Source organism: Hypanus sabinus, chromosome 27 (assembly GCF_030144855.1).
Source record: "Hypanus sabinus isolate sHypSab1 chromosome 27, sHypSab1.hap1, whole genome shotgun sequence".
In the NCBI taxonomy this organism is placed as follows: domain Eukaryota; kingdom Metazoa; phylum Chordata; class Chondrichthyes; order Myliobatiformes; family Dasyatidae; genus Hypanus; species Hypanus sabinus.
This window is the reverse complement of record NC_082732.1, coordinates 46588630-46602153: the sequence shown is the minus strand read 5'-3', so window position 1 is coordinate 46602153 and position 13524 is coordinate 46588630. Positions and strand designations below refer to the sequence as shown.

The following is a 13524-nucleotide window of genomic DNA, read 5'->3' as shown; positions in this document are numbered from 1 at the left end:
CCTTCCTTCCCCTCCCCCTCTCCCTCTCCCCCCTCCCCCCTCCCCCCTCCCCTCTCCCCCCTCCCCCCTCCCCTCTCCCCCCTCCCCCCTCCCTCTCCCCCCTCCCCTCTCCCCCTCCCCCCTCCCCTCTCCCCCCTCCCCCTCCCTCTCCCCCCTCCCCCCTCCCCCTCCCCCCTCCCCCCTCCCCCTCCCCCCTCCCCTCTCCCCCCTCCCCCTCCCCCCTCCCCCCTCCCCCTCCCCCCTCCCCCCTCCCCCCTCCCCCCTCCCCTCTCCCCTCTCCCCTCTCCCCTCTCCCCTCTCCCCTCTCCCCTCTCCCCCTCCCCTCTCCCCTCTCCCCTCTCGTTTCACAACCGCGGTTCACGCTTGTTGGGCGGTGGAGGCAGAGGGAGGGGCGGTTGGTTATAAATACCCCTATTGGCAGTGCAAAAGCGGGAAGTGTCGGCATCGAGTCAGTAACAAGGTCGGAAACCGAGAGATGGCGAACGGTTTCTCCGTGACTAACCCAGCTCTGCTTCTCCTCAGCTTCCTTCGTGTGAGTACTGGACACTGAACCTCGGTCAGTGGCCCGCTCGGCTCCTTTTTCATCGTCTTTTATTTTCTTCTCCAGGCCACCGTCATCGAAGCTCAGAAATGCGGCGAAGGTCCAGAACAGAACAGGTGAGGCGACAATCCCAACCCGGGACGCCCCCTACCCATCCCCGCTCCCCCTCCTCCTCGCGACCTCTTTTCCATCTTCACCACCCCGTAGCCTAGGGTTCTCCGTTCAGTTTGCGGCCCCTTTTCAATTCCATTGACTTTACCACTACCTCACCCCACCCTACCTAACCCTTGGCGTGGTTCCAGCACACCTGTCTCTTATTTAAAAACCTGCATTTCCACATTGACCGTAACGGTACTGGTGAAGTCGATAATCGGAACTGACCGAATCTTCCTCTGTATCCGCAGCTGTCACCTGCACTGGTCAAGCCTGTGGTATGTGTGGTGAGTATCCTTTTGTTTTATGGAGACAGCGTGGAACAGCCCCTTCTGACCCAAAGAGCCCCACCTATTTAATCTTAGCCTATTAAACCATTAGTCTGCCTAGCCCCATCGACCTGCACCAGGACCATAGCCCTCCATAACCCTCCCATCCACATACCTATCCAAATTTCTCTTAAATGTTGCAATGGAACACACACTCACCACTTCTTTGGACAATCCCTTCCACACTCTCACCACTCTCTGAGTGAAGAAATTTCCCATAAACATTTCACCTTTCACACTTAACCCATGACTTATAGTTCTAGTCTCCCCTCCCTCAGTGGGAAAAGCCTGCTTTCATTTAGACAGACAGACATACTTTATTGATCCCAAGGGAAATTGGGTTCCGTTACAGCCGCACCAAACAAGAATAGTGTAGAGATATAGCAATATAAAACCATAAATAATTAAATAATAATAATGATAATAAGTAAATTATGACAAGTGGAAATAAGTCCAGGACCAGCCTATTGGCTCAGGGTGTCTGACCCTCCGAGAGAGGAGTTGTAAAATTTGATGGCCACAGGCAGGAATGACTTCCTATGACACTCAGTGTTGCATCTCGGTGGAATGAGTCTCTGGCTGAATGTACTCCTGTGCCTAACCAGTACATTATGGAGTGGGTGGGAGTCATTGTCCAAGATGGCATGCAACTTGGTCAGCATCCTCTTTTCCGACACCACCGTCAGAGAGTCCAGTTCCACCCCCACAACATCACTGGCCTTACGAATGAGTTTGTTGATTCTGTTGGTGTCTGCTACCCTCAGCCTGCTGCCCCAGCACACAACAGCAAAGATGATAGCATTGGCCACCACAGACTTGTAGAACATCCTCAGTATCGTCCGGCAGATGTTAAAGGACCTCAGTCTCCTCAGGAAATAGAGACGGCTCTGACCCTTCTTGTAGACAGCCTCAGTGTTCTTTGACCAGTCCAGTTTATTGTCAATTCGTATCCCCACGTATTTGTAATCCTCCACCATGTCCACACTGACCCCTTGGATGGAAACAGGGGTCACCTGTGCCTTAGCCCTCCTCAGGTCCACCACCAGCTCCTTAGTCTTTTTCACATTAAACTGCAGATGATTCTGTTCACACCATATGACAAAGTTTCCCACCGTAGCCCTGTACTCAGCCTCATTTCCCTTGCTGATGCATCCAACTATGGCAGAGTCATCAGAAAACTTCTGAAGATGACAAGACTCTGTGCAATAGTTGAAGTCCGAGGTGTAGATGGTGAAGAGAAAGGGAGACAGGACAGTCCCCTGTGGAGCCCCAGTGCTGCTGACCACTGTCTGACACACAGTGTTGCAAGCACACGTACTGTGGTCTGCCAGTCTCCATATCTATACACCTCATGATTTTGTATACTTCCATCAAATCTCCCCTCAGTCTTCTATGCTATAGGGAGTAAAGTCCTAACCTGTTCTACCTTTCCTTACAACCTGACAACTTCCTTGTAAGTCTCTGTATTTGTTGAATCTTATTGACATCTTTCTTGTAGATAGGTGACTAAAACTGGACACAATACTCCAAAGCAGGCCTCACCAATGTTTTATACAATTTCAACATCTTGTTCTGTAAATCTTGTTCAGACAGTTACCAAGGATTACAATTGTTTACAATGTGTAAATGGTTTGCTCATGTTTCTGCCAGGTTGATTTTGCTGACAGTCTTCCTGTTGCTGATATGTGGAGTTATGATCAGTTGCATAAAGTGCTGTAAGAGGTCCAAGCTCCAAAACCCCTCCTTTGCCAATAGATCTTGTGAAGTAACAGTGATCGCCATTGACAATGACCATACTATATCACGTAAGTAGCAAGTCACTGATCATTGCAAACTTACAATGATAGAATACAAGGTCATCTGACTTCTTACGCCTCCTGTCTACTCAGAGGATCAACCCACCTCCCTTTGCTTTCCCTGCAGCTCTCTTTAGTTTCTACTTCCCCTTCCTGGATCCAGGTGATTTTTATTTGTATATTGTCTGAGATAAGTAGAACAGGACAAACTTCTCTTTGTCCTACCCTTGACTAATCAGAGGCATTGTGGTTTGTTAGAGCTTCCCTCAGACTGTCCAGCAGCCTATGTATGGGATAAGGACAGAACAGGGCTGTGTAATAACATTAGTAACATCCAGAGCTAGTGGGAAGATTAGGGAGCTTTTAAAAACTTGCAGAAGGAAACTAAGAAGGTCATTCAGAAGGAAAAGATGAATTATGAGAGGAAGCTAATGACTAATATCAAAGAAGATAGTAAAAGCTTTTTTAAGCGTATACTGTAAGGGGTAAAAGAGAGTCGAGGGTAGATATAGGGCCAATACAAAATGACCCTGGAGATATTGTAATGAGAGATGCAGAGATGGTAGAGGAACTGAGTGTGTATTTTGCATCAGTCTTCACAGAGGAAGATGTCTGCAGTATACCGGACATTCAAGAGTGTCAGGGAAGTGAAGTTATTACAGTGAAAATTACAACTGAGAAGGTGTTCAGGAACTTAATGGTCTGAGGGTGGATAAATCTCCTGGAACTGATGGAATTCACCCTCGGGTTCTGAAGGAAGTAGCTGGAGAGATTATGGAGGCATTAATGATGATCTTTCAAGAATCGATAGATTCTGGCATTGTACTGGATGACTGGAAAATTGCAAGTGTTACTTCGATATTTAAAAAGGCTGGAAGGCAGCAGAAAGGAAACCTATAGACCTGTTAGCCTGACACAAGTGGTTGGGAAGATGGAATCGATTGTTAGGGATGAGATTACGGAGTACCTGGAGGCACATGACAAGATAGCTTCCTGAAAGGAAAATCCTGCCTGACAAACCTACTGCAATTCTTTGAGGAAATTACAAGCAGGGTGGACAAAGGAGGTGCTGTAGATGTGGTGTACTTGGATTTCCAGTAGGCTTTTGACAAGGTGCTGCACATGAGGCTGCTTAGCAAGATAAGAGCTCATGGAATTACAGGGAAGTTACTAGCGTGGGTGGAGCATTGGCTAATTGGCAGAAAACAGAGTGGGAATAAAGGGATCCTATTCTGGCTGGCTGCCAGTTATCAGTGGAGTTCCACAGGGGGCAATGTTGGGACCACTGCTTTTTACGATGTATGTCAATGGATTATGGTATTAATGGATTTGTGGCTAAATTTGCCAATGATACAAAGATAGGTGGAGGAGTGGGTAGTGTTGAGGAAACAGAGTCTTAGATAGTTTTAGGGAATGGGCAAAGAAGTAGCAAATGAAATACAATGTTGGAAAGTGTATGGTCATGCACTTTGTTAGAAGAAGTAAATGGGTAGACTATTATTTAAATGGGGAGAGAATTCAAAATGCAGAGATACAAAGGGACTTGGGAGTCCTTGTGCAAGATACCCTAAAGGTTAACCTACAGGTTGAGTTGGTTGTGAAGAAAGCGAATGCAAGACAGCATCTACAGATAGGAACAAACAGCTGATGTTTCAAGCCGAAACCTTTCATCGGGACTGGAAAGGAAACGGGAAGATGCCAGAATAAGAAAGAGGGGGGAGGGGAAGGAGTACAAACTAAAAGTTGATAGGTGAAGCCAGATGGGTGGAGGAGGAGGGATGAAATAAAAAGTTGGTCTCTCTCAGACTGGAGGGACAACATTCATATTCCATCTAAATAGCCTTCAACCTGATGGCAAGGACATCAATTTCTAGAGCTTCTGTTAATTTTTTTCCTTCCTCCTTGCCTCTTTTTCATTTCCCCACTCTAGCCTCTTACTTCTCCTCACCTGCTTATCATGTACCCCTGGTGTCCCCTCCCCTTCCCTTTCTCCCATGGCCCACTCTCCTCTCCTACCAGATTCCTTCTTCTCCACTCTTTTCCACCTATCACCACCCAGCTTCTTACCTCATCTGAGATGCAAAGGGACTTGGGAGTCCTTGTGCAAGATACCCTAAAGGTTAACCTACAGGTTGAGTTAGTTGTGAAGAAGGCAAATGCAATGTTGGCATTCATTTCTAGAGGTATAGAATATAAGAGCAGGGATGTGTTGTTGAGGCTCTATAAGGCACTCGTAAGGCCATACTTGGAGTATTGTATGCAGTTTTGGTCTCCTTATTTTAGAAAAAATATACTGACATTGGAGAGGGTTCAGAGAAGACTCACGAGAATGATTCCAGGAATGAAAGAGTTACCATATGAGGACCGTCTGGCAGCTCTTGGGCTATATTCTCTGGAGTTCAGGAGAATGATGGGGGATCTTATTGAAACATTCTGAATGTTAAAAGGCCTGAAAAGATTAGATTTTGCAAAGTTATTTCCCATGGTAGGGGATTCTAGGACAAAAGGGCACGACTTCAGGATTGAAGGATGTCCTTTTAGAACTGAGATGCGGAGAAATTACTTTAGTCAGAGGGTGGTATATGTTGCCACGAGTGACTGTGGAGGCCAAGTCATTGGGTGTATTTAAGGCAGAGATAGATAGCCAGGGCATCAAAGGGAATGGGGTGAAAGCAGGGGAGTGGGGATGACTGGAAGAATTGGATCAGCCAATGATTGAATGGCGGAGCAGACTCAATGGGCTGAATGGCCTACTTCTGCTTCTATATCTTATGGTCTTATTAGACCATTCAGCCCAGTGAATACCATTTCATCATGGCTGAATTATTATCCCCCTTGACTCCATTCTCATGCCTTCTCCCCATAACTTTTGACACCCTGACTAATCAAGAATCTATCAGCCTTCACTTTAAATAAACTCAATGACTTGGCCTCCACAGCCGTCCATGGCAATGAATTCCACAGATTCACCACCCTCTGGCTAAAGAAATTCTTCCTCATTTCTGTTCTAAATAGACATCGCTCTCGTCTGAGGCTGTGGCCTCTGGTCCTAGAATCCCCCATTATAGGAAACATCTTCTCCACATCCACTCTATCTAGGCCTTTCAACATTTGATGGGTTTCAGTGGGATCCTACCTCATTCTACTAAGCTGCAGTGAGCATTTGCTCAGAGAGATCAAATGCTCCTTGTGTTAATCCTTTCATTCCTGTGATCATTTGTGCGAAGTTCTTCGGGGCCCTCTCCAATACTAGCACATTCTTCTTGGGTAAGGGACCCAAAACTGCTCACAATACTCCCAAGTGTGGTCTCACCAGCTCCCCATCAAGCCTTAGCATTACATCCTTGCATTATATTCTAGTCATATCAAAAATAAATGCTAATATTGCATTTGCCTTCCTCACCACCAACTCAACCTACAAGTTAACCTTTAAGGAATTCTGCACAAGGACTCCCAAGTCCCTTTGTATCTATGATATCTGAATTTTCTTCCTGTTTAGAAAGTAGTCTGGACCCTTATTCTTCTGCCGAAGTATGTGATCATGCAGTTCCCGACACAATTTCCATCCACCAGCAGATAGGCACAATGGAAGTAAAAGTCCCAAATAAGAGTGACTTGAATGAATTTGAGACCTCAGCAAAGTTTTACAGCTCAGAAACTATTGCCTGCTTCCAGCTTAAAGGAGCTAAACTGGCAACAAGCAAATGGGTTCTTGAAGTAATATACTGAGGAAGTTGTTATTTGTACATTTAGTGTTTGCACTTACACTGTTAGCTGAAAGCTACAAGAGATTGGAAAGCCTCAATTGTAAGAAATCTCCGGAGTGGATTTCAGCAATCATTTCAGTTATTCAGAATCAGGTTTAATATCACTGGCATATTTCACAAAATTTGTTGTTTTGCAGCAACAAAACACTGCAATACATATTAAGAAAAGTTATAATATGAAATGTATATTAAAAGGGAGCAAAAAAAGTAAGATAGTGTTTATGGATTCATTATCCATTCAATAATCTGATGACAGAGAGGAAGAAGACAATCCTAAGATGTTGAGTGTGTGCTCCTGGACCACCACCTTGTTGGTAGTGATGAGAAGAGGTTATGCCCTTAGTGATGGGGGTCCTTAATGAGAGGTGCCACTTTTTTGACTCTTAAGATAAATCTAACTGTCCATTCTTTCTTTCCCAGAAAACAGTTTGCTACAGTATATATCCGCTGGCCGGAACCATGTTCAGGACACTGCTCAGTGCATGTTGCCTCCTCCACCATATAGCCTGTGTGCCATTGACAACCCCCCAACCTATGAGATGGCCCTGAAAATGGAAAATCCTTCTGAGATCCCTGAACCAAAGAGTGGACTGGAAAATCTAAATGGAAATGGAGCTCCAATCCCAGAGAGAAATGAAGGTGCAGGTTCTGTAGTGCTAACCTATTCAGTATTGTCACAGCAATGAGAACTCTTGAATCAATGGTTGTTGAAGTACCTCTGTCACTTCTTTGACTGGTGCTTGGCTGAGACCAAGGGCCACCCAGAGTGCTAATTGTGAAAATGCTTTTAGGAAGTGACCTATTTACAGCAAATTACTGTGAAGTGAATCTCTATTTCTGAGTCATGACATATGAGCTGTTGTCCATCATCCTTGATAAGGAAAAGCATGAAGATCCTGCAGTTGAGAAAATCAGCCAGAGATATTTTGCACACATTCTGGGTGAACTTTGGGTTCCAGATTTTTGAAGAATTCTGTTCCTGCCAGCACTTTTTCAGCTGATGTTCTCAAAGCCTAAAATGGGTTCTTACAATTAAATCACAAGAGATCATGCAGATGTTGGAAATCCAGAGGAACACACAGTCAAAATGCTAGAGGGACTCGGGTCAGGCAACATCTATGAACAGTCAATGTTTTGGATCTGATGAAGGGTCTTGGCCTGAAATGTCAACTGTTTATTCATTTCCATAGATGCTGCTGGACTGGTTGAGTTCTCCAGCATTTTGTGTGTGATCTTACAATTAAAGAAAACTTGGCTTTCAGACCTACTCTGGACATCAGTTGTATGCTGGGAATCTTCAAGAATATCAAATCACTTTTTATTCAGGCTTTTCTGTTCCTACATGGAGTTTGACCCAAAATAAGTACCATTCTAACTTGTGTTAACATTGTCCATGCTGGGTAATGATGTTGGTTTGTTCAGTTATGGTCTTGCCTTGGCAAAGCTAAAATAAATTTAAAAGCACTTTTATTTTAGGCTGACGACTCAATTATATAGGGATTGCTGCTAGTTACAGATAAGTGAAGTAATTTGAAATTATTTTTTGAGTCAAGAAGTTCACCTTAAGCATTTCACCTATCACCCTTAACCCTTGACCTCTAGTTGTCTCACCCAACCTGAAAAGGAAAAAGCCTACTTGCATTTACCCTATCTATAGCCCTCATAATTTTGTATACCTCTATCAAATCTCCCCTCATTCTGCTGTACTCTAACACAACATAACTCTCCTGGAAACTGTGGAACAGACATTTTGTTTACACAAAGAAAAAGTGTTTAAAAGAAAATGTCTTAATGAATGTGAATAGTTAAACTATTTTTTGTAAAAGTTTTATAATGTTCTTAGAAAATTTGTTCCATTTTCATTTATTTTTTAACATAATGAGCAATAAACATACAAAGAGCAAATTTCTTTAACTACTGTAGTATCTGGATTATTGGAAACTAAAATGCCTGTCTGCCTTGGATAATATATGGACAAGAGATGGAGCAACACACACAAAATGGTTGAGGAACTCAGCAGGTCAAGCAGCATCTGTGGAGAGGAATAAACAGTTGACATTTTGGGCCAAAACCCTTAGTCAGGATGAAGGCCTTCCTGAAGGCACATACTCAATGTTTAGGAACAGCTTCTTCCACATCACCATCAGATTTCTGAATGGACAATGAACCCTTGTACACTACCTCACTTTTTTTCTTTTTGGACTACCTATTTGATTTAATTTATATATAATATTTCTTGTTGTAATTTATAGTTTTTTTAATCATGCATTGCAATGTACTGCTGGGCAAAACAACATATTTCGTTCAGTTTTTCAAGCAAGTTACCAGGGAAGTTGCTAAAGGCAAGGCAGGGGATGTTGTCTACATGGACTTTAGCAAGGCATTTGTTATGAGAGGTTGGTCAAGAAAGTTCTGTTGCTCTGCTTTCATGTTGAGGTAGTAAATTAGATTAGGCACTGGCTTTGTGGAAGAAGCCAGAGAGAGGTAATAAATGGTTGCCTCTCCGACTCAATGCCTGTGACTAGTGGTGTGCAGCAGGGATTGGTGCTGGACCCTTCGTTGTTTATCATCTGTATCAATTATATGGATGATAACGTGGTTAACTGGATCAGCAACTTTGCGGATGATCTGTTGCTATCGGAGCAACACATATAAAATGCTGGTGGAACACAGCAGGCCAGGCAGCATCTATAGGAAGAAGCACTGTCAACGTTGTGGGTCGAGACCCTTCGTCAAGACTAACTGAAAGGAAAGATAGTAAGAGATTTGAAAGGGGGAGGGGGAAATGCAAAATGATAGGAGAAGACTGGAGGGGGTGGGGTGAAGCTAAGAGCTGGAAAGGTGATTGGCAAAAGGGATACAGAGCTGGAGAAGGGAAAGGATAATAGGAGGGGAAGTCTAGGGAGAAAGAAAGGGGGAGGGGAGCACCAGAGGGAGATGGAGAACTGGCAAGGTGATGGGCAGAGAGAGGGAAAAAAAGAGGGGGAAGAAAAAACTAAATATATCAGGGATGGGGTAAGAAGGGGTGGAGGGGCTTTAACAGAATTTAGAGGTCAATGTTCATGCCTAACCCTATTCCTAATGTTCAACCCTTATGCCATCAGGTTGGAGGCTACCCAGATGGTATACAAGGTGTTGTTCCTCCAACCTGAGTGTGGCTTCATCTTGACAGTAGAGGAGGCCATGGATAGACATATCAGAATGGGAATGGGATGTGGAATTGAAATGTGTGGCCACTGGGAGATCCTGCTTCCTCTGGCGAACAGAGTGTAGGTGTTCAGCGAAAACAGTCTCCCAGTCTGCGTCGGGTCTCACCAATATATAAAAGGACACACCAGGAGCACCAGATGCAGTATACCACACCGGCCGACTCACAGGTGAAGTATGGCCTCACCTGGAAGGACTGTCTGGGGCCCTGAATGGTGGTGAGGGAGGAAGTGTAAGGGCAGGTGTAGCACTTGTTCTGTTTACACAGATAAGTGACAGGAGGGAGATCGGTGGGAAGGGATGGGGGGGGACGAATGGACAAGGGAGTCACGTAGGGAGTGATCCCTGAGCAGAAGTGGGGGGGGAGGGAAAGATATGCTTGGTAGTGGGATCCCGTTGGAGGTGGCGGAAGTTACGGAGAATTATACGTTGGACCCAGAGGCTGGTGGGGTGGTAGGTAAGGACAAGGTGAACCCTATCCCAAGTGGGGTGAGGGCAGGTGTGTGCGAAATGGGAGATGCATTTGAGAGCAGAGTTGAAGGTGGAAGAAGGAAAGCCCCCTTGTTTGAAAAATGAAGACATCTCCTTCGTCCTGGAATGAAAAGCCTCATCCTGAGAGCAGATGCAGTGGAGACAGGAATTGTGAGAAGGGGATAGCATTTTTGCAAGAGACAGGGTGGGAAGAGGAATAGTCCAGGTAGCTGTGAGAGTCTGTAGGCTTATGGTAGATATCAGTAGATATGCCATCTCCAGAGTTGGAGACAGAAAAATCAAGAAAGGAGAAGGAGGTGTCGGAAATGGACCAGGTAAATTTGAGGGCAGGGTGAAAGTTGGAGGCAAAGTTAATGAAGTCAACGAGCTCAGCATGAGTGCCAATGCAGTCATTGATGTAGCAAAGGAAAAGAGGGGGACAGATACCCGTATTGGCTTGGAACATGGACTGTTCCACAAAGCCAACAAAAAGGCAGGCATAGCTGGGACCCATGCTGGTGCCCATGGCTACACCTTTGGTTTGGAGGAAGTGGGAGGAGCCAAAGGAGAAATTATTGAGAATAAGAACGAAGTCCGCTAGACAGAGGAGAGTGATGGTAGAGGGGAATTGGTTAGGTCTGGAATCCAAAAAGAAGCGGAGAACTTTGAGACCTTCCTGGTGGGGAATGGAGGTATATAGGGACTGAGCGTCCGTGGTGAAAATAAGGCGGTGGGGGCCAGGGAACTTAAAATCATTGAAAAAATTCAAAGCGTGAGAAATGTCACGAACATAGGTGGGAAGGGACTATCAGAGCTTTCAGTGTGATCTGGACCAGCTGGAAAAATGGAATTTAATGTAGACAAATGCGAGGTGTTGTACTTCCATAGGACCAACCAGAGTAAGTCTTACACAGGGAACAGTAGGGCACTGAAAAATGTGGTAGAACAAAGGAATCTGAGAATACAGGTCCATAATTCATTGAAATTGGCATCACAGGTAGATAGAGTTATAAAGAAAGCTTTTGACACATTGACCTTCATAAATCAATGTACTGAGTACAAAGATAGAATGTTGTGTTGAAGTTGTATATGACATCGATGAGGCCTAATTTGGAGTATAGTGTGCAGTTTTGGTCACCTACCTATATGAAAGATATAAATAAGGTTGAAAGAGTGCAGAGAAAATTTACAAGGACGTTGCTGGGACTGGAGAACCTGAGTGATAAGGAAAGCATTTTGTGAAGCCTGCTGGCTCCCGTCCCTCATTTATCAGAAGAGTTTGAGGTTGAGAGAGTTTGTGGGGATCACAGCTGTGTTCATATTGTTGTTACCCCCCATCCCCAGATACACTGGAAGCAGGGTTGCTTTTATATTATCCATGAGTTCACATTAATTCACTGAGGCTCTGGGATATGGCTTGTTTTTAGCTCTAAAATTTACTGTATGTGTGCATTCTGTAAGGTGGATCCCTGGACATTTGGCCATTGGCCTATAGCAATGCCTTTCAATGTTCCTGCTGTTTCAGTCCCACAACCAGCCTATGAAAGATGTTTGTAAGGCAATAAGCTGATTAAAAATTATTAAATGTAATTTCCAGCAGGCAAGAAGAACTGAATAATTGTTACTCTGGATCTGAAATAGCACAAAAGCACACAATAATATGGGAAACATAATAAAAACATAATAAATATAAATACATAAGATGGCTCATATACAGATTGTACGTCCATAAAGTGACGCTAGGCACAGAAATGTTACTGACAGGAAATGTTAAAGTAGTGGTGGCTTGGGGTGAGTTAGTGGGTGGAGGTGTTGATTAGTCTTACTGCTTGGGAAAAATAGCTGTGTTTGAATCCAGTGGTCTGGTGTGGATTCGGTGTGGTGCACCATCAATAACTCTCGGAGACGTGCGGCGAGATATTGGCTTTTATTGGCTGGAAGAAAGCACAAGCAGCAAGTGACCACCACACAACATCCTGGAGACTGAGGAAGGGTCTGTGCCTCCAATCACCTTTATACCAGGGTATGTGGGAGGAGCCACAGGAGCAGTCAGTGGGGGGGGGGGGGGCCTCTCCAGACAGGTATATGTAGTTCACCACACTGTGTAGCCTCTTCCCTTATGGGATTGGGACAAACAGTGCATTAGTAGTGTGTGTGGGATTCTTCATGATATCACTGGCCCTTTTCTGGCACCTTTCTGTATATGTGTCCTTGATAGTGGGTTGGCTGGTGCCTATGATGCATTGGGCAGTTTTGACTACCCATTGTAGAGACCTGCTGTCCACTGCAGTGTAGTTTGTGTACTAAGCAGTGCTGCAGCTTGTTAGGGTGCTCTGTCCTGTGCATCTGTAGAATGATATGAGTATGGATGTGTATAGCCCAGCTCTCTTCAACCTCCACAGAAAGTAGAGTCATTGCTGAGCTTTCCTGACTGTGTAAGATGTCAGAGTGTAATGAGCTCTTTGGGCCTGTGTGGGCTTTGAGGCGTTTAGAATTGGTTAATTGTTGTTTAACAAGAGTGGTTAATCATTTATAGTTACATGTGTTTTTTCAAGTGACTCGCTCTTTGTAATGTGGTCTTCTGGTGCCTTCTGTTTAAGCTTGGGAAGCGCTCAAGGATTCCATATTACTTGTATTATTTAAATGGATGCCCTATTAGTGTTAATTGCAGGGTCCTAGTTTTGAGATGCTGAGCCATTAAAGTTCTTGGAATTATTATGAATGAACTCTCATCATCACTCTACATTAGAATCTATCTCTCATCTGCACTTGGGTTCCGACATTGCCAGTGCACATCATGACAGAAGGATCCCACCAAGCAATGGATCCAGCAGAGGTTGAACAGTGGCATTTTGACATCAGATGGCTTTAAGTGAGAATGCCATCTTTTCTCTAGTCCACATTCCGAGCTTCTTTAGTCTAAGTTCCGAGATTCTCTGGTCTCCATTCTGAGTCACAACCATCCACCAGCTGCTCGCATGGCTTCATGTGTCCCTGATCAGGGAGCTATGCAGATGCTACATCTTTCCCAGAGCTGACCTACAGGCTTGCAAAGGGAAGGAATGCCTTACACCCCCTTTGGTAAAGACGTATCTCCATCCCAAGAGTAAGCTACCTAATATTGAGCCACTTGATGAAAGTCAAGGTATAGAGTGCAAGAACTGAACTTTCATGTAACAAATTAAACAGATCTACAGAGAGACACCTCGCTCAGTGATAGGAAGAGCCGGTTCTGCTATCTCTGTCTGTAAAATTGAGAG

General features: G+C 44.6%; 1 protein-coding gene across 1 annotated transcript; it reads left to right on the top strand.

Moving 5' to 3' along the window:
* The first annotated feature begins 434 nt into the window (after window positions 1-434).
* On the top strand, window positions 435-8464 carry LOC132381957 (transmembrane protein 52-like). Its single transcript, XM_059951660.1, has 5 exons — window positions 435-532; window positions 608-657; window positions 946-981; window positions 2674-2828; window positions 7007-8464. Exons 1-5 carry the CDS (start codon window positions 476-478, stop codon window positions 7270-7272), a joined length of 564 nt encoding a protein of 187 aa, XP_059807643.1. The 5' UTR covers window positions 435-475; the 3' UTR covers window positions 7273-8464.
* The last annotated feature ends 5060 nt before the right edge of the window (window positions 8465-13524 follow it).

Coding starts and splice junctions, on each gene's coding strand:
- LOC132381957 (XM_059951660.1), top strand. CDS start 476: ATGGCGAACGGTTTCTCCGTGACTAACCCAGCTCTGCTTCTCCTCAGC. Junction 533..607: donor TTCTCCTCAGCTTCCTTCGT/GTGAGTACTGGA, acceptor TTTCTTCTCCAG/GCCACCGTCATCGAAGCTCA. Junction 2,829..7,006: donor CAATGACCATACTATATCAC/GTAAGTAGCAAG, acceptor TTTCTTTCCCAG/AAAACAGTTTGCTACAGTAT.